Source organism: Esox lucius, chromosome 20, assembly GCF_011004845.1.
Source record: "Esox lucius isolate fEsoLuc1 chromosome 20, fEsoLuc1.pri, whole genome shotgun sequence".
Taxonomy (NCBI): Eukaryota; Metazoa; Chordata; class Actinopteri; order Esociformes; family Esocidae; genus Esox; species Esox lucius.
Window position 1 is genome coordinate 34102997 of NC_047588.1, and position 21645 is coordinate 34124641.

The 21645-nt window shown below is 46.8% G+C and overlaps 1 protein-coding gene across 6 annotated transcripts in view; it reads right to left on the reverse strand.

Moving 5' to 3' along the window:
- Positions 1–21645, reverse strand: part of kif13a (kinesin family member 13A) — a 60067-nt gene that overhangs the window by 36213 nt on the left and 2209 nt on the right. For 5 of the 6 annotated variants that reach the window (XM_034288669.1, XM_034288665.1, XM_034288666.1 and 2 more), the window contains exons 3-5: positions 7846–7858; positions 2471–2531; positions 1723–1815 (exon numbers count right to left, since the gene is read on the reverse strand). In XM_034288669.1, coding sequence (XP_034144560.1) covers positions 1723–1815; positions 2471–2531; positions 7846–7858 — 167 coding nt within the window. The remainder of the gene's footprint in view (positions 1–1722; positions 1816–2470; positions 2532–7845; positions 7859–21645) is intronic. The other variant, XM_034288668.1, reaches the window with a different exon arrangement.

The following is a 21645-nucleotide window of genomic DNA, read 5'->3' on the forward strand; positions in this document are numbered from 1 at the left end:
ATACCCTTGGAGAATTGGTAATATATGTACTATTTGTAAAGAAAACATGAGTGAGCAGGCCAAACACGTGTATTTTATTTCTTATGGGATTCACATTCAACTGTAGGACATAACAGAAAGGCAAAATCATAAAACAAAACATGGCAACAAAGAAAAAAAATGAACTGACCCCTGTTCAAAAGTCTGCACACCATTATTTTTTAATTCTGTGTATTGCCCCATTTAAGCATCAATGACAGTGTGCAGTCTTTTGTACTAGTTGTCTATGAGGCCCTGAATTCTTGCAGGTGTTATAGCTGCCCATTCATCTTGGCAAAATGCCTCCAGGTCATGCAGATTCTTTGGTCATCTTGCATGAACCGCATGTTGAGATCTCCACAGAGTGGCTCGATGATTTTGACGTCAGGAGACTGTGATGGCCACTCCAGAATCCTTCACCTTTTTCTGCTGTAACCACTGGAGGGTCAACTTGGCCTTGTGCTTAGGGTCACTGTTGTTCTGGAAAGTCCAAGATCATCCCATGCACAGCTTTCGTACAGAAGAATGCAAATTGTCTGCCAGTATTTTCTGATAACATGCTGCATTCATCTTGCCATCAATTTTCACAAGATGCCCCGTGCCTTTAGAGCTCACATCCCCAAAACATCAGTGAGCCACCACCAATTCACAGTGGGGATGGTATTCTGGTCACTATAGGCCTTGTTGACCCCTCTCCATACATAGCGCTTATGGTTGTGACCATAAAGCTCTCTTTTGGTCTTATCACTCCAAATTACAGTGTGCCGAAGGCTGTGAGGCGTGACAAGGTGTTGCCGGGCATATTGTAACAGGCTTTTTTGTGGCATTGGCGCAGTAAAGGCTTTTTTCTGGCAACTCATTCTTGTTCAAGTATGGCTCTATTGTGCTCCTTGCAACAACCACACCGTCTTTTTCCGTCTTATTTCTCCTTGAGATCAGTCATATTTTCAAAATCAATGCCAAATGTTCACAATTTCTGCCAGGGTATGCAAACGTATGAGCAACAACTGTACATCCTACATGAATAACTACATGCTACTTAATTCTAGTTCTTTCCTTCTATACACCATGCGTGAACAGAACATGGGGATAACAAGGGACAGGAAACAAAGTCCAATGTTGTGTCACCTCCAGGGTGTTGGTTTCCAAGGTGTCTGTGTTGTCCTCCTTAAGGACAGCAAGAGAGGGCCAATGATCTCATTTAATCCCCAGTGTTTAGGAGGAAGGATACCAACTGAGCGATTCACCGCGCTGCAGCGTGATCCAAAACACAGAAGCTTCCTGTTCTTGTGGTCGGCGTCCCAAATGGAGCCCTGAGCCGTGGTTAAAGGAAGCGCCCTATAAAAGGCATAGTGTGCCCTTTGGGACGCAGCCATGGCGTTGGGCCGGGGAGGGACACATTTGTCAGTTGTCCAGGCGTAGAGCGACACGAGCAGATGATGAAGGCTGTGGAGCTATTTAAAGCAGCTGCTTTGAACCCTTCGCACTCTTCAATATATTTCATGCCGACAGTCACAGTAACGTAACATTTTTTAATTAATGGCTGGAGCCTGTGCATTTTCTGAATGGAGATTCGATGGAAAAAATCCAAAACAGAGATTATACAAAACAGACGGGATAGGCTGATGCTGGCCGAAGGACTGCCTGCACTGTCTGATTAATTTGTGGATGTACGGTGTGATTTCAACAGACATTCTTGGTTACCTGTCTGTCCGTAGGCAAATATGCAGGCATTGTATCCTTGAAAGGCGTTTTCTAGTATTCCCTCACCAAGGCACTTGAACACCACCTCTTGACCTTCAAAATAAACAGCTATTAGCATGGAGGAATACTACCTTTTCTCCTTCTAAAGAAATGAAACTGCACAACAACACAAATGCTTTCACGTGTCCCTGACTTGCATTGTAATAAACAGGCTACAGAGAATATATGATCCGATTTCTTCCATAGCCTTCTTGTTCAAATGAAAACATGTGACTCGGTTGTTATGAATGCAATATGAAAACCAACTGAATAAATACGAAATGAGGAAAAAGGAAAAAAAAGGGACTACGTCAAAAACACAGTGTTAGGAAACCAAATACAAAGGAGGAGACATTCCTGCCTGGTCGCCATGAATTTGCATAAAAGTCCTGGACAGTTTTTGCTGTGAGGACGGAGGGAGAGTGAAACAGAGAGCATGAGAGATACAGAGAACTCTTGTGTTGTACTGGTATACTGTCATGCTCCTGGTAAATGAGACAGCTGTTTAGAAGTTAAATAAAGCTGTGTGCCAGGCCCTTCAGCCACTGTGTGTGTGTGTGTGTGTGTGTGTGTGTGTGTGTGTGTGTGTGTGCAGGCAGGCAGGCAGTCGTCCACTTAACAGACCGCCATGCTGTCAGTTGACATGCCTGGTTGCTCTGTGAACCTGAGAATGTGATGAACATGAAGGCTGTGGACGCACTTGACTCACCAGCGTACTTGGCGATGTTGGACTCATCCATTGACCAGAAACAGTGGTCAAAGGCAAATACCTGCGTGAGACAGAACAAAGGAGGTGAAGATACACAGGTGAACACACAGATATTCACACAGTTACACACACACACACACACACACACACAGGTACACACACATACAGATTCCATTGTCATCAACATTCTACAGGCACAGCATTCAATATCGACGGTCAGAAGTACAAAAGTAAATCCAAATATTTACTTTGAACAGATGACAGTATCATCTGCTGGCAATGCTAACGTTCGGCAAGCTCAAAATAAGTGGACTAGCTTAGCCAGCTAATGTTACGATGCATATAATGGCAACATAAAGTAGTAATTTGCCTTGGTTAGGAATGGCATCATGTTAGTTAATGCTACTGTAATGCATTTGACGTAAATCGAAATCAGTCTCCATTGAGTAGAATGGGGGTGGATGCAAATGTTCGAAACAACACTGTGACAACATGTGCCATCCATGAATAAGCACTATGTGACAACTGCTTCATAAAACACATTTGATTTGTCTATAAAAGCGGGCCGGCGGCAACACCAAGTACTGCCATCTACTCATCCACTTGAGGCTTTGAGCAAACCCAGGTGGCATTCTCTTTCTTTCTCCCTCTTACACACACACACACACACACAGTGCATAGAGCGCTAGGGCTGAGCCAGCCACCCCCTAGAAACAACTGCAGCCGGGTTGCCGTGGCGACAGGGGTCACCGGGAGCTGGAATGTCTTCCGCGGAGCCCTGACCCTGATTTATGAATTCATTTAAACGCCAACGTTCAACTAACACCACTGTCTGCCAAACAAACCCAGCCAGGCTGAAACCTGGGGCCTAGCTGCCCCGTAGTGGATCTGGCCAGACTCCCAACTGGCCCCCTATTCCCTAGTTAGAGGACTACGCCTGACCACGGTGCGCTATGGCTCTAGCCAGGAGTAATGTACTTCATAGGATACATGGGGCAATTTGGGAGCAGCCCTTGTCTCCCTCTGTGAATGTCTGGGCCAATACGGTTGAGCTCATTTCTAATCCTAATGAAGGGCACACAAGCCTGAGAGAGAGGGATGTTTCCCTGATGTCAGCATAGTGACGAGGTGGGTCACCCGTGGGTTAGAGAGAGAGAGATATCTTCCAGAGACAGGACATTAGTAGAGTGGGCGTCAGTCTGAGGAGGAGGAACTAACTTAGCTCTGCGTTGAGAAGTGGCATGGGTTTGAACTGAACAACCAAATAATTTATTTTATTATTATTATTACTTTGGCCCCCTTTTTTTTTGCTTCTTTGCGGAAACCCACAGCTGACTCAGGCTAAATTAGATGTTAAGATATGTGTCTTCCAAAGCACATCCGATGGCGTTCTGGTTCTTATCATGTTGCTCGCTCAACCAGACCGGAATTCTTATGCGCTGGAAGGAAAGTACTCTCAGTCCAGCCAATCTACCGTGATTGAGCTCACAGGCGTCGCTGGAGTGCAAAGGGTCAAGCCGAACTTATTTGATTTGATTTCTAACCCCAAATGCTGGCCAATTGCGCCGTCTTCTGTGGGACCCTTGGGCTAATCCGCAGACTAAATTAACTATGGCACTGGAACACACGGCAGCACACAACATTAGCTTCGGCTGCTGTGGGCGACTTGGCTTTCATGCTATCAAATACGGTACACACTTCAGCTTTAAGAAATATTTTGCGTTTGACCCGGTGTTTCCTCAGGTTAGACGTGTTGCTATGGCCAGCTTTGCATTTTGCATCACAAATATTGCAGGAGCGTTGTCTTTGTCAAGTTTTGAAAAGTTTCAGCTCGCTGTTGCCCTGACTCTGTTGGTGTTAAACACTGAAAAAGCTGCAGGGGTGAGGTAATCTCGCTGTCGTAGTCTAACTCTCGTAGTCTGGCTCTCGTAGTCTGGCTCTCGTAGTCTGGCTCTCGTAGTCTGGCTCTCTCTACTCACTCCCCCAGATGCACTCTCAGGTACCGAAATTTGGCACCGATTAATTTTACGTGAATTGAAACTCTGTACCCTTAAAAGTAGTAGCTCATCACAGACACAGTGGGCCAGTGTCCCGGCTCATCACAGACACAGTGGGCCAGTATCCCGACTCATCACAGACACAGTGGGCCAGTATCCCAACTCATCACAGACACAGTGGGCCAGTGTCCCGGCTCATCACAGACACAGTGGGCCAGTTTCCCGGCTCATCACAGACACAGTGGGCCAGTGTTCCGGCTCATCACAGACACAGTGGGCCAGTATACCAACTCATCACAGACACAGTGGGCCAGTGTCCCGGCTCATCACAGACACAGTGGGCCAGTGTCCCGGCTCATCACAGACACAGTGGGCCAGTGTCCCGGCTCATCACAGACACAGTGGGCCAGTGTCCCGGCTCATCCCAGACTGGGGAGCTTTTTGTGGATGTTCACCAGATCTTAGAGCGGTGACACATTCACACGGACGTCTGTCTGTACGGCTCCCTGCCACTGCCAGTCCACTGTTGGCCCACCGAACCACTGACCACCCCCAAGTCAGTCTCACAAACACACCGAACCACTGACCACCCCCAAGTCAGTCTCACAAACAAACCGAACCACTGACCACCCCCAAGTCAGTCTCACAAACAAACCGAACCACTGACCACCCCCAAGTCAGTCTCACAAAAACACCGAACCACTGACCACCCCCAAGTCAGTCTCACAAACACACCGAACCACTGACCACCCCCAAGTCAGTCTCACAAACACACCGAACCACTGACCACCCCCAAGTCAGTCTCACAAACACACCGAACCACTGACCACCCCCAAGTCAGTCTCACAAACACACCGAACCACTGACCACCCCCAAGTCAGTCTCACAAACACACCGAACCACTGACCAACCCCAAGTCAGTCTCACAAACACACCGAACCACTGACCACCCCCAAGTCAGTCTCACAAACACACCGAATCACTGACCACCCCCAAGTCAGTCTCACAAACACACCGAACCACTGACCACCCCCAAGTCAGTCTCACAAACACACTGAACCACTGACCACCCCCAAGTCAGTCTCACAAACACACTGAACCACTGACCACCCCCAAGTCAGTCTCACAAACACACCGAACCACTGACAACCCCCAGGTCAGTCTCACACACACACCAAACCACTGACCAACCCCAAGTGAGTCTCACACACACACCAAACCACTGACCAACCCCAAGTGAGTCTCACTCACACCAAACCACTGACCACCCCCAAGTCAATCTAACACACACCAAACCACTGACCACCCCCAAGTCAGTCTCACACACACCAAACCACTGACCACCCCCAAGTCAGTCTCACACACACCAAACCACTGACCACCCCCAAGTGAGTCTCACACACACCAAACCACTGACCACCCCCAAGTCAGTCTCACACACACCGAACCACTGACCACCCCCAAGTCAGTCTCACAAACACACCGAACCACTGACCACCCCCAAGTCAGTCTCACACACACCAAACCACTGACCAAACCCCAAGTGAGTCTCACACACACCAAACCACTGACCACCCCCAAGTCAGTCTCACACACACCGAACCACTGACCACCCCCAAGTCAGTCTCACAAACACACCGAACCACTGACCACCCCCAAGTCAGTCTCACAAACACACCGAATCACTGACCACCCCCAAGTCAGTCTCACAAACACACTGAACCACTGACCACCCCCAAGTCAGTCTCACAAACACACTGAACCACTGACCACCCCCAAGTCAGTCTCACAAACACACCGAACCACTGACCACCCCAAGTGAGTCTCACTCACACCGAACCACTGACCACCCCCAAGTCAGTCTCACACACACCAAACCACTGACCAAACCCAAGTGAGTCTCACTCACACCAAACCACTGACCACCCCCAAGTCAATCTAACACACACCAAACCACTGACCACCCCAAGTGAGTCTCACACACACCAAACCACTGACCACCCCCAAGTGAGTCTCACACACACCAAACCACTGACAACTCCCAAGTCACACACACGCACCAAATCACTGAAGAAATAAAAAGCCCTCTTAGAACACGCTGTGACAGACAGCGCTGTGTGTGTGTGCGTGTGTGACAAGGGATGTGCTGGGCCTCTTAATGTATTTTCAATGTTAGATGTTAGCATAGAGATGGGGTGCTAGTCATATTTGCTATATATAGTACACTACTTCCGACCTGGGTCCAAAACAAGTACACAAAATAGAAACTACTGTACTATTTCTGTCACGCCCTGATTGGGTTCACCTGTCTCACTATTGTCTCCACCCCCTCACCAGGAGTCTACCAAGTTCCTGTTACCTCTTTCCTATTTATGCCTTTGTTCTCTGTTTGCCCGCTGCCAGATCGTGTTGTCCATTTATGGCTCTGTTTTCTGTTCGCTCATGCATTTCCAGCATTTACTCCCGAGTTACCAGTTTCCTGTTACCCGTTCTCTGCTCAGCCTTCCCAGTTACCGAACCCCTTCTGTTCCTGACCACTAGCCTGTCTGCCCCCTGTGCTTCTGCCTTGTGGACCACCTCGTTACGACCTTTGCCTGCACCCGACCTCGAACCAGCCAAATCCACTGTACCTCTAGGATTCTGACTCATTGTCTGACTTCTGCCTGCCTGCCAACCACCAGACTGCATATTCCTACAATAAACATCTGTGCACGACATCACCTCTCTGCCTCCGTGTCCTCGCTTGGTTCCACACCCAGGCCCTGTCAATTTCAGAGAAAGACACAGATGCTCTGGTAGTGCTAAACTGCAATATACCGTGGCATTGTTTATACCGTGCAGTATAACATTCCCTAACATTCCCTTACAATCTGTAACATTCCCTAACACCCTGTAACATTCCCTAACATTCCCTTGCATCCTGTAACATTCCCTAACATCCCCTTACATCCTCTAGTATTCCCTAATATTCCCTAACATCCCCTTACATCCTCTAATATTGCCTAACATCCCCTACATCCCCTACATTTCATAACATCCTCTAACATTCCCTAACATCCTCCAACATTCCCTAACATTCTCCTACATTTCCTAACATCCTCTAACATCGTAGCATTGACTTTGCCGATGTCCACTTCATTGAGGGAAGTGTTCTACCACTTCTGTGCTGTGTGGTGGTCCCACCAAAATATCTTAACATCAGTGCTCTAACTGTAAGTCACTCTGGAAAAGTGCATCTGCTATTTGACCACAATCTGAAGGTATTGGCACGGCGAGCATGTATGTACTCAGTTGACCCTATTTATGCGGAGGCTTTCGTGCTGCTGACGTAAGCTCTGTCAGACATCATTTCTTAATAAGATAAGGAACATACTATACCTTGGGTTGTTTCCTGGGTGCGGATGGGCAGATGGAACCATGATGGAGTACAGAGTGCAAACCAGGGGTCCATCAGGAACACCACCAGAGACCGCGGAGAGACAGGTAACATAGTTAGCATTAACACATTAACACTAATGTTGCCTTCCAGCAGTGAACAGGAGAGAGCAGACAGAGAAACTGAGAGAGAAGGAATGAGAGCAGAGATAGAAAGAGCAGAGAGAGATAAGAGAAAGTGAGCAGAGATAGAAAGAGCAGAGAGAGATGAGAGAAAGAGAGCAGAGATAGAAAGAGCAGAGAGAGATGAGAGAAAGAGAGCAGAGATAGAAAGAGCAGAGAGAGATGAGAGAAAGAGAGCAGAGATAGAAAGAGCAGAGAGAGATGAGAGAAAGATGGCTGAGACAGAAAGAGCAGCTGTAGCTTATCTCATTGTTGGATGGTTAGCCAAAACATACAATTAATAGGCTCTAGCTAGGCTACTGTACAAATAGAAAGAAAGCGCAGATGTGTGTTACATACAGGTACAACATCACATCTGTGCCGCCATGAACGATCAGCTAAATTCCCCTCATCCATACAACCACCTCGTACTTCACTTTTCAAAATGACTGAAGGTGTCACTTCTTCCACACCTCCACTCACTCCCTCGTTTACAGCCGTCCGGCCACGAGTTATTTCCTGGTGCTGCCTGCTGTGAACGGCCTGATAATTGGGCCGGTGAAGCGTGAGGAGAGGAGGAGATTTAGGATTCAGTGTCCCACAGACTCTGTTGGGTAAACAGGACCAAAGCCTGTGGACTTAACGAGCAAGGCCTGAGAGGGTAGGGTGGCACGGGGAGATGTGTGTGTGTGTCCTGGAGGAGGATAGTGAAGCTGTACCCCGGAGTAGAGGTCTTACACGAATCCTGGGAATGCAAGTCAACCTACAGCAGTAAAATCCCTCCGTTCTCAGGTAAAATCAATAACCCAAATCTGAATCCGAGGTTGGTAGATGATCTCACAAGATTAACATTTTTGGGACGAGCGATACCATCGTCCAAAACAAGAACGACTGTTTGCTGGAGAACTACCATACTAAGAATGTTCATTCCGAGGGCCTATTTTGGGACAATGGAGATTTTAGCCCGGGGCAAAGTGACTGTTCAAACATGCAAATATTGAAGTGGGCTGGTGTGTGCTAGGGCTAGCACAAAAAAGACAGTAAAAAACTATGTGAAAACGTGTCTAGAACATCCCATAATATAATGTTTATTATCCAATCAGACACTTGCACTTCATTTCACAGTTTCCTTCATTTTGGTTGTTTCACTCATTTAAACAAACTTGTGTTTAGTTTACTGTTACGCTGTCAAAGTATCCAGCTATTAAAGCTAATCTAGCTGATATGTCAAAAGGCAAAATGTCTAACTGGTTTCATGAATAGACCACTTTTTATCTTTTATGGGCAGGAAAGTCCCTCCAGGATCACCTTGGCGGTTGTTGTCTAAACAAGGTTTTCATCAGCAGTCAACAAACCTAATGAGGCAGGTGATGAAAAAAACAAGACAGGGTACAAGGGCATAAAGGATAACAACGCATTATAAACCGGCTGGTTTGAACCCTGAATGCTGATTGGCTGAAAGCTGTGGTCGGTGAGACCGTATACCACTGGTGTGACCACACAACTTCAGGTTGTGTCATGCCCAAGAGTAGCCTCCAGCCATTGTATACTGGCCAGATAATTGTAATTACACAACATTAATAACAACAGACAAGACTTAGTAAGTACGTCTGCCGCACTCTTGTTCTCACAGCCGCAGAGGCTGAAGACAAACAGTGGACCGGAACCGGCAACACGGACCACACCAGACGAGCAGCCCGATGGCTGCATGTTACTGTAGACCAGGGCTGCCCAACCCTGTTCCTGGAGATCTACTGTCCTGTAGGTTTTCTCTCCGACTCTAATTTAGCACACCTGATTTTAATAATTAACTGGATGAAAAGATTAACCGGGTTGAAGAGAAAACCCAGGACAGTATAGTCCAGGAACAGGGTTGGGCAGCCCTGCAGTAGGCTAAATCAGTGCTTCTCAAACCTCTACTCCAGGACCCCCACACCCAGCTGATTCACCATGTTAAAGGCTTGCTCTGGCACTGTACAAATACAAAGGCCAACTTAGGGTTGAGAACCACCTGGCTACATAATACACAGTAGTGCTAGGGTCTTGACAGTCAGGGAATTTTGGATATTTTTTATTGATGATGTTACTGACCAGCCAAATGACTGTGATGACTGTTTATACAGCAAACAATTAGCATTAGCCAATCAGTGTTGTACTCCTTAACTAGCTTGCTAGCTGGTGTACTTCTTAGCATCTGTACACTATTTGCCATATTAGCTAATGGTTCAGGAAAAAAGTGGTTAACCTACAACACTAAACCAGAGCTAATGTGCAAACTGATAGGTGAATAGCCATTGTGTCCTTAGTCAGGTGTTAGCAAATGAAGGGTTAGCGGGTTATTTTCTAAGGGTACATGGCTACAAAATAATTGTTCCAGCCGTAAATGACCCCTCATTATAGTAAGCTAAGCACTGTCTCATACAATGCAATACACCACTGAGATGGGTGTTGCAGTGTTGATGAAAAGCTGAGCGCCATTAAAAGGAGATAACAAAAACCAACCAAGGCGATGCTCTGGCCAGCAAGGGATGTAATCCGGGCCGGAGGTATCACCTATTCTGGGCTCCAGCCAACCAGGAGTGGTGAGACAGAGAGATACAGGGGCCAGTGTTCCTCCAACACCCCAGCATCCCAGCGACGGGTCTAACCTGGGCCAGTGTTCCTCCACCACCCCAGCATCCCAGCGACGGGTCTAACCTGGGCCAGTGTTCCTCCAACACCCCAGCATCCCAGCGACGGGTCTAACCTGGGCCAGTGTTCCTCCAACACCCCAGCATCCCAGTGACGGGTCTAACCTGGGCCAGTGTTCCTCCAACACCCCAGCATCCCAGTGACGGGTCTAACCTGGGCCAGTGTTCCTCCAACACCCCAGCATCCCAGTGACGGGTCTAACCTGGGCCAGTGTTCCTCCAACACCCCAGCATCCCAGCGACTGGTCTAACCTGGGCCAGTGTTCCTCCAACACCCCAGCATCCCAGTGACGGGTCTAACCTGGGCCAGTGTTCCTCCAACACCCCAGCATCCCAGTGACGGGTCTAACCTGGGCCAGTGTTCCTCCAACACCCCAGCATCCCAGTGACGGGTCTAACCAGGGCCAGTGTTCCCCTACCCCCCCAGGATCCCAGCGGCAGGTCTAACCTGGGCCGGAGTGAGGCTGCACCAGTATTCCAGTGTTTGGCGACCAACTAAGAGCATGTAGGAGGGGATCATGTGCTTCCCAAATGGCACCTTAAGCACTATGTAGTGCACTCTACAGGGACGAAGGTGTAATGTGGGACTCACTCTGAGCCAGTGATTAGGTCATCTGCCGCCAGATGGAATGCAGAGTCAATGTGTAAAATGAGTAATCTCAGGTGGAACAAACACAGCGCTGTGTATTCTGCCGCTCAACAGGGACGGTACAGGGGTGCCACCCCAACCCTCACACGCACACACAGGCAGAGGGTGAAACAAAGGACATTGGGTGATTTTGTTCGTCGCTTAATTGTCTCCATGAAGGTATTTCTGACGTTCTTAATCTGAGACGGTGAGACCTGCTATGGTCTGTGTGTTCATGTTATATCCAGACAGATGGAATGTAATACTGCTGTTCAGATGCAGGGCCGTTCTGTCTGTTAGACAACTGTCTGTGTGTCTGTGTGTCTGTGTGCCTGCTGGTGTGTCTGTGTGCCTGCTGGTGTGTCTGTGTGCCTGCTGGTGTGTCTGTGTGCCTGCTGGTGTGTCTGTGTGCCTGCTGGTGTGTCTGTGTGCCTGCTGGTGTGTCTGTGTGCCTGCTGGTGTGTCTGTGTGCCTGCTGGTGTGTCTGTGTTCACTGTGTTCTTCACATCAATGTATGACACATAACTTCCAGACAGGGTTATGTCATCCCCTGGTCAGCAGAGAACCCAGGGTGACGCCCCAACTCCCAGCAGCCCCGATGGCCAACAGGTCATTGGCCCCAGGAGTCAAAGAGATGCAGTAGAGGCCATGCCCTATTGGTTTATGTCTCTTATTGGTTCTGTGTGTGTGTGTTTTTGTGTGTTACTGGGTATGGGAGACTTAATGTACAGTATGTATTATCATCAGCTTGGCACAGTTCAGTCAGCATTTCTAGAGCATAAAATGACTGATGACACTAACTAGAGCATTAAGTGACTGATGACACTGGCTAGAGCAGAAAAAGCCTGATGACACTGGCTAGAGCAGAAAAAGCCTGATGACGCTGGCTAGGACAGAAAATGACAGATGACACTGGCGGGAGCAGAAAATTACTGATGACACTAACTAGAGCAGAAAACGTCTGATGACACTGGCTATAGCAGAAAATGACAGATGACACTGGCTAGAGCAGAAAATGACTGATGACACTGGCTAGAGCAGAAAATGACTGATGACACTGGCTAGAGCAGAAAATTACAGATGACACTAACTAGAGCAGAAAGTGACTGATGACACTGACTGGAGCAGAAAATCACTGATGACACTGGCTGGAGCAGAAAATTACTGATGACACTGGCTGGAGCAGAAAATGCAAGTAGGTAAAACAGGAGTCCCCTGTGGCTAGGGTATGTCTGTAGGATTAGGGCCAATGGGTTAGGATTATGGCCAGTGGGTTAGGATTAGGACCAGTGGGTTAGGATTAGAGCCAATGGGTTAGGATTCTAGCCAATGGGTTAGGATGAGGGCCATTGGGTTAGGATTAGAGCCAGTGGGTTAGGATTAGAGCCAGCGGGTTAGGATTTGGGCCAGTGGATTAGAATTAGGGCCAGTGGGTTAGAATTAGGGCCAGTGGGTTAGGATTAGGGCCAGTAAGTTAGGATTCGGGCCGGTGGGTTTGGATTCGAGCTGGTGGGTTAGGATTAGGGCCAATGGGTTAGGATTCAGTCCAGTGGGTTAGAATTAAGGCCAGTGGGTTAGGATTAGGGCCAATGGGTTATTATGATCTACAGTACTTTGGTTGATGCCCCCTGCAGACTATTTGGCCCAGATTAAATGATCTAACACAGGCCCACCTGCCCAAAGAGAAGGACAAACACACGACAGACTATGAGAAGACAAGCTTTGAGCTAACTAGGTCTTACTGGGGACAGGATTACTAAGTGAATTTAAATATTCAACAATGAGGTGAAATTAATTGGACATTTTAACAACCCTGTTGGACTGCTTCTCGGTGTGTCTTCTGCTGTAGGAGTCTATGTCCCAAAAGGCACACTACTCCCTTCATCATGCACTCCTTTTGACCAGGGTCCATTAGATGCAGACGTTTTTGTGTCCTGGTGTCAAATTCCTCACTGCCCTGTTGAAGAGCTCTGGGAGACTCAAACCAACTCTGGCCTTTCTCAACATATAGCCTTGTCCATCCACAGACTAACCACAGACCAGACCATCAACAAACCAGACCATCCACACACCAGACCATCCACAGACCAGACCATCCACAGACCAGACGATCCACAGACCAGACCATCAACAAACCAGACCATCCACACACCAGACCATCAACAGCTGTCAGACTGTGTATATGTTTGTGTGTCTGTCTGTTTCACTGTGTGTGTGTGTGTGCCATCCCACTGATTCAGTCATGCCAATCCATCAAAATCTGAAGCAGATTATTGTGCACAAATGCTGTGACTCTATCCCTGCTTAACCTCCCATCAAATCCTACTTTTACTAATCTTAACCCTAAACTTTACCCTGACCTCAACCTAACCTAAATTTAGACTAACCCTAACCTTAAATATAACTGGTAACATCTTTGGCAAAACATTTGTGTGTGTGTTCATGCTGTGTGTTTGTGTGTGCATGTTTGTATGAGTGCGTGTATGAGCGTGTCTTATGGGCATTTGTGTGTCTGTGTTAGTGCAGGGTGTGCGTTAAAGGGGGGTGTGTCCGTCTGTGTTAGAACTTGTTTGTGTGTATGTGTGTTTATGGTGTCCTGGTCAACAGTACTAGGGGACCATGACATTACAGGGTTACAGAGGTGGGTGTGTCCCTCCCCAGTTGAATCTAGGCCGGTAAGTTAGCAACACTGGAAAAAACTCAGGATATTCAAGCATCACGTAACAACTCACCAGACAGCCAAACAAACGCTTTAGTAGTGATTTCATCAGATAATCTGAGAACTAAAGTGTGGTAAACAAATTGAACTGACTATACTGTTTATTGTTTACAGGTTTACGGCACTCATTGCGCACCAACTGGCACCCTATTCCCTCGATAGTGCCCTACTTTTGGCCAAGGCCAACGGACAGCAACTTCATTGAAGTCAAGGGAATGAAATGACATGTTTTGGAAGTGAGTCACCTCAGGGAAACATTCTTTTTTAGATCTGAACAGATGGAACATGATATGCAGTTACGATTTCTAACCAGTTATACAGTAAGCTGCGTCCCTAAAAACACACGCTACTCCCTGTAACCTAGTGCTACAGCAACCCGAGGGAATAGGGTGCCATTTGAGATGGACACAAAACAAGCTCAAGGGTCATAATTAATGTTTAAAATTAGTCCTGTGCGAAAAAGCTAAAGAGGGCTAAAAACGGATGAGGGTGGAATTCTCTGGTATTGGACTCATTTTGGTATATCGGTAACTTGGTTCTCACCATTCCAGAACTTTGCTGTATCCTGGCTGCAGTTGCTGTTGCCAGGCAACCTATAAACATAGAACTCAGCCGACAAGCTCCATCTCATGAGTCAAAGTTCCAATGGAAGCACAGGACCCACAGCAGACCACACCGCCACAACTCATCGACCCCCCCCACCCCCACCCCAAAACCCCCAGCAGTGACAACTTCACTTTAGGCCCTCACAACTACATGGACTGGTTACACAAGCAGGTTTTCACAGCGCGCACGTCTCAACAGCACTCAGTGAACAACGTCAGGGTAGCCTTTACAACAATGTCTTACACCAGAACTACGAGTGTTCTGTCAGCAGACTAAGCAGGTCACTTATGTGGGGCAGGAGACGGACAGCTAGTGTTTTTGGGGGCTTTTTTTCAACTCCACTGCTGTGCTTGGCATGATTCATCCGTTGAGGAAACTTACACTTCCTGATTTGATCATAGTGGCCTCATCAATCTGGCCCTAATGACGCCGGTTCCTCCCCATGTCAAGGGCGTGTGACCCCATGTGCTGCCAAACCACACCCCTTCGGGCCCTCCCTCTATTCACATCCTCTTGACCAATCAGAGGAGCCGATCACAGACCCAGGAAGGACCAGGGCAACACATCAAGCTTAACGTATTGGCTTACCAGTGACACTAGTTTAACAAGCAAACGTTGCAATTGCCATTGCCGTGCCATGCTTAGGCAATGGAAACACAATCTGGGTAACACCTCAGTATCACCCCAGTATCTTGAAGTGTTATCAAGTATTGTCTCAGTTAGGGACAACTTGAACCACATTGTTTGGTTCCATCGTGGGCTTATGAGGAGGGTTAAACAACCCGATTGCTATTTCCATATCACAGTAAACACTGCTTCAGCACTGGACAAACACTTGCATAAACAGAGAAGAAAACAGTAAACTTCTAAAGCTCTGAGTCAATTAGAGAATCATCTAAGTAGGAAAACCAAAGTCATGACAAATCTGGCAAAGGGAAAATGAATGAGGGGAAAGGGAGGGAGAGATGGAGAGAGGAATAGAGCAGAGAGAAATGAAAAAGACCAAATAAATCACAGAGAATGGAAGAGCATAGAGCAATGGAAAGAAGGTGATAGGGACAGAAACAGTCAGACAATAGGAAAGATGCATTGAGAGAAAGTCAAAATCAGTCTCATTGTACGCGGAAGAGGACAACGCATCCGTCTCTTCTCTGACTTCCAGGTCAGGACGCCTAAACACGGCCCCACCTTGAAAACAAAACAGCACTCTGGGACTCCAGGGAACAAAACAGTTTTATCAGTAACACAAAAGGATTTCCGCAAAAGGAGGAACAAATTACTGAACTGCACTCTCTCTCATGAGAAACAAGGCATGGCAATGTGCATGCGGCTGAGACCGGGCCAAAGCCCCGAGCACAACAACATCTTACAGAATGGAAAGGTTGATTATTTTCACATACTACTAGAGAGGCAGGGAGAAATGACAAAATATGACAAAGGGATGCATTCCTGAGGGCAGCCATTGCACAACAGACCTGCATTGTGTGTGAAAGAGAGATAGAGAGGTAGTGAGGGAGGGAGGGAGGGAGGCAGGGAGGCAGGGAGGGAGGGAGGGAGGCAGGGAGGGAGGGAGGGAGGGAGGGAGGCAGGGGAAAATTAAAATTACAGAGTTGTTGTTTTGGAGAGCCTAGTGGAAATGGCACCAGGTCCTATTTGATGTCAGACACAGACAGAAAGACACAAAGAGACACACACACACACACACACACATAGACAGCAAGACACACACACACACACACACATAGACAGCAAGACACACACACACACACACACACAGAAAGATCCATATGGCCCTAATCTCAAGTAGTGCACTAAACAGGAAATAGGGTCCCATTTGTGCCACAAGGCACCCGACTCTAAACAGCGATAATCATTCCCTTATTACCTGCAGCTCTGCTCCACTTCACAGAGACAGCAATGTTGACTAGCAATCAACACATAGTTTTCTGAAGAAAGCTGAGCACTTCTGACACCTACAGTATGTCTACTGGCTGACGCTACACAAAGAGTTAATAGTCTGACTTTAGTGTGAGTTGGGTGAACTTGGGTGAAACACACAAACCTCAGCTACTGCATCCATGTTTGTTCACACCACAGTCAAGCTCAAAGTTTGCTGAATTTAAAATATTCTTGTTAAGTGAAATAACTAAATCATGTTTTCAACAGTGTATGTGGGATCAGCTTTATGCCAAAATGATGAGCAAACCTCACAGACCTATTGGAGTTGGATGCAGTACAAAGAGACCAGAGAGAGAACACGCTTGTTGAGTTAAATTACAAATGCATGTTAGTTCCAAACTATTCAAAACCATGCCCATCTATATCCTATTTCCTAGCATCCTGTATTGGTTTTAAGAATGGTTGGTCTCATCTGTTGTGGACGGAGCCTCATTTGGAAAGCATACTGACTTTCATCTTAAAGCACTTTAAGCAGCGCCATATGTCCACCATCTTTGTTTACCGTAGTAGGCTATCCTGTACACACAGCCCATGTTTCCAGAGAAATAGCTGCTGGTCAAAACCCTGATGAACATCTGTAACAGGAGGAAGCTTGCATGGCATAATTAAGCATGACATAAACACGCCACAAAGCAGCGTCTGTTTTTGGACTCTGGACAACATGGTTTTAAAGATTCTGAAGACCCTCTAATTAACATAGACGCTTGCCACTCCAATGACCTAAAATAGGTTATCCACTTACTACACATGCTATTTTTGAAAGCACATAAAATCACCTCCAAAGTAATTGGCACCACAGATGAAGATGAGCAAAAAAAAAGTGTATAAAATAAACATACATCAATGTATTTTATGCTATCACATACTAGAAAAACTATTGTTTATACTAATATATATTAAAACAATGGCTCTGAAAAAAGGTAGTTATTTCTTTCTCAAAAAGAAAAAGGTGCAAGTCACATGTTAGTCACCCTAACCCCAATTCTTTAAAATAAAAACAAGGAAAGTACATCTCAATAGGAAGGAACTGTACTGTGTCCTTGGATGGATGGACTTCCAAACCACATCATTTAGATAACAATAATGAGGCCTTAGAGGAAGCAACACTGAAGAGATAAGAATGAAGGGGACCCCTTGGGGAGTTCAGTAAACTCAACTGAAGTAGTCTAGTTCTGTGAACGCAACTGAAGTGTTTGAGTAATAAGGAGGAACGTGTACACTGGAGATTAAAGGGTACTTTACAACCCCGGGTAACAGCGGTAATCGGATGTGCAGATATGAATCCCTTATCACGTTGCCCTGTAGCTGCTGAGAGTGGTTTGAAAGTGTCTGTAATGAAACACACTGTGCAAAAGACTATTTGTCTTCCTCTGCACAGAAGAATATTCACAGCTTGAGTACTCTTACAAAACTTAATGGGAGCTCCATTCCAAAACACTCTTGATGGCGCTAGTCACACCAATTCAGTAACTGGAAACTCTGAACACGGAACGCTGTGGCGTCACATTTGTAAAGGACTAACCTCAGTCACTAACCTACCATTACCTAAATCCTACCATGACATTTTCGGAGACCAGTTCTCATTCGTTCTGCTGTGAAGGACACGTTAGGGCATGATAGGTGTAACTCGGCCCCCCGTGGGGGGGCTCCGAGGGTATTTCCCTGTCGTGACGCTCCTACCCCTGATCCCCTTTTTCTCCATTCGTCTCCCCCCCCGTCTCTCACTGCCATTATGTTTATCACTCAGAGGGAAGCTGACTGTGGCTTAAAAACCAAAACGTCTTTCCCAGCATCACGTTTCCAATCTGCCACTCGGGCCCCGTCGGGGACAGAGGTGGAATGAAACCAGAGAACAGGAGAGTGAACAGAACCAAATGCTCGGGTTTGGAAACTCAACCTCCGCTGCCCTGCAGTCACCTTCAACATTCCATGCCGACATCAGTAGGATTTTGATCAATTCTTCCCTGGGGGGGGAGAGGAACAGAAGGAGGGTCACAAGCCCAGACACAATGTATCATAGCCCTAAGACATGCCCAAATGTTCCTGAGCCATCAAAGGAAAAGCATGTATACTTTCCACATTCTTTACATAGCTTAAATGTTCACACGGTACCTACAAAATGGTGGTCTCGGTTCAGAAAAGTGCCAGAATATTCAAACTCATATTCCACGAGACAATAGTTTGCTGTAAATGCAAAATGCATTTCGAAATTACAATAACCAGTCAGGCTAAATCCCAGGAACGTTGTCCTACACACTTTTTCTGAGGCTGAAATTGAAGACGTTAACCAGTAATGGAAGACTGAATGCTGAGGTTACCAGGATTGTGTCCCTGCAGCTCTATCTGACATGCTGATAGATTGCTCACTGTGATACACCTCAGTGGCAGGTGGGCAGGTGTCCAGAACGACAAGAGATAGGACCTGAGGGTGCACCTCTTCCTCTGTAGGCCCACTAATCACAGAACTGGTTGGGCGCCTCAAGACGATGGTTTGCGCAGGTTAAATGTGCCAATCTCAACCTCACTCAGCGAGTGAACATTAGCTACCTTGTCTGAACACTGGTTGAACCTTAGCTGAACATTAGCTACCGTGGAAACGCTGCCTTCAGAATATTCTTCAGAACTTTTTATGGTCAAAAAATACAGAAAATATATCCAGAGAACACTAATTCCAAAATATTTCTCCACAGGCAAAGAATGTCGCAAGCCTTCAAAGTTCATGTTCACAGTGACAAAAAGTAGCAAATTCTAAGAAGAAAGAACATAAATCAGTTCAAGGTAAGAAGACAATGAATGTTGGCGGGTAAAATGGCAGGTTTGTATAACACCAACCATTTGGTGGATGAACCAAATGACAAAGTATCTAGCTTGACCTTCACTGTCCAGCCGGATGTGAAAGATTGGAAGATGACACCAGGCAGCAGCTACCCAACTCAACCAACTCACACCATGGCACAGGGAAGCCACATTGGCTTTGAGTGGTTGAGACACTCAGTAGTTGAATGATCTTGCAGGGTACTCTAATGTCTTATCTGTTTACAAACTACGGATTCGAAAACGTTTGGAGAGTTTTACTCTCCAACTGCCAAAGTGGGAACGACAAAGTGGCGGAAAAACGACTGAATAATGAACACCAGACCCTGGATATAATGTACAGCATTTCTTGGTCTGTTGAGCGCTAGATTCCTAACAGACTGGCCCCAAATCACACATGACAAGAAACCCAATAAACATGAAGCGTCCATTCCCCTCCGACCACACACCCAGACACATGGCCTGTGGTTCAATTGTCACAAAACTCTTGTCTTGTTCCGCATCAGCTCTGGAACCTAACTTAATGGACTTGAACGGAGCAGTTCAGCTCTGTTAACGGCCTTCACTCCACCAGTTAATGGACAGCTTATGTCTGCGTGGTCAGTTATTGATCATTACTTGTTCATTTACAGCTGATGATTAGAAGCGCCACCACAGTTCTAGGCCGGGTGTAGTTAGCCTGGGTCAGGATACCGATTAGCCAATTAGACTGAAGCAGAGCCTACAGTGATGGCTTTACTCACAGCCAGACACCTCTTCTACCCTCAAGCCCCTCTGGCCGGATGCATCCAAAATGACAACCTATTCTCTATGAAGTGCACTAATTTTTACATCAGAAGTGGTCATTCGGGACGCCACTTTTCCACCCCCATCAGTTAGGGTGGACCATGTTTCCCTGGTCTCCATTGGACACCCGGAAAGGAGCCCTTGGCATTCATGTGAGAAAGAGACCTGATGCATAACCTACATTCAGGGCCCATGAACAAATCACAGCAGTAGAATCCTCATTCATTTCAAGGCCAAAGCGCATGGGGCCCATGTAAATAATCAGTGTTCTGTCATAAATGAACAGCGGCCTTGGGAGATGGTTTAATTTGCATCTCTGGTTAATCAGGTCACAAGTCTAATCCAGGATGACAGATGCCACGTCCCAAACGGGACACTATTCCATATTCAGTGCATTGCAATTGACCAGAGACCCTTAGGTCTTGCTCAGAGGCAGGGAAAAAATAAAGGGAATAGGGTGCTATTTGTGAAAAAGAACAAGGTAGGAAAAAAACTACCCAAGCCCATCTGCCTTGGCGAACATCCTCTTTGTGCTATGTAGATTTTGAGGGACAAACATAATAAATAATAAACAGTATTACATTTGTTGATGGTTGGTTATAGCCATGTGGCAACAGTGTTGATCCAGTTCTATGGATGTTTAGACGGAGGGTTGTTTATGTCTGGTTCTATATTATAAGGTTTCCCTGTTCTGCTTTGGAAGGTCTTGAGTGGAACATGGAAGTGCATCTACTAAAAATACACACAAAAGCTGACTGAGGGGTGAAGTGCTCCGTCTAAGCTATCCTCCTTGGCACCTCAGACACTTGCTAGTCCACACAAGTCCTTCAAAAGAGGGGATCCGTCTTTCTGCCGATCCACACACATCCCTTGTTCTCGTGTTCCTGTCGAGTTACCTTCGTAGAAACAGAGCGAGATAGAGACAGGCAGGTTGCTTCCCAATGCCCGGGGCAAACTCCCGGTAGACGAAACAGGAGAGGATTCTGAAAGCTTACCTTTCCCATTATGCCCAGTGGAGGAGCGCTGCACCTCTATCTGCCTGTGAAATGGCACCTTAAAGCGATCTGTGATCAGCACGTGACCCCGGGTGTGGGACAACGGTCTGACAAAGCTTTCGTACTGTAGTTAGTCACTAGTGTACCGCTTTTTCAGCTCCTTCAGTCACCACATTGTGAAGGGAATTAACGTGTGTCATGGTAGTGTTTAATCACTCAGTGTGATGTGGGATGATCAAGAACACTATAACAACCACTATAACACAGTTCACATTGACATGACTAACAGAAACCACTCATGAGGTTAGGAAACACATGGAGATGAGGTTTTGGGAAAACTGTCAGGGTTTGTGGCTTGGGGAGATCCAGCGGTATAATCCACGGGTTCCTTGTGAGCATGTGGGCTCTGAACCCCCCACTGCTGTAGAGCAACTGGTCCTCCTA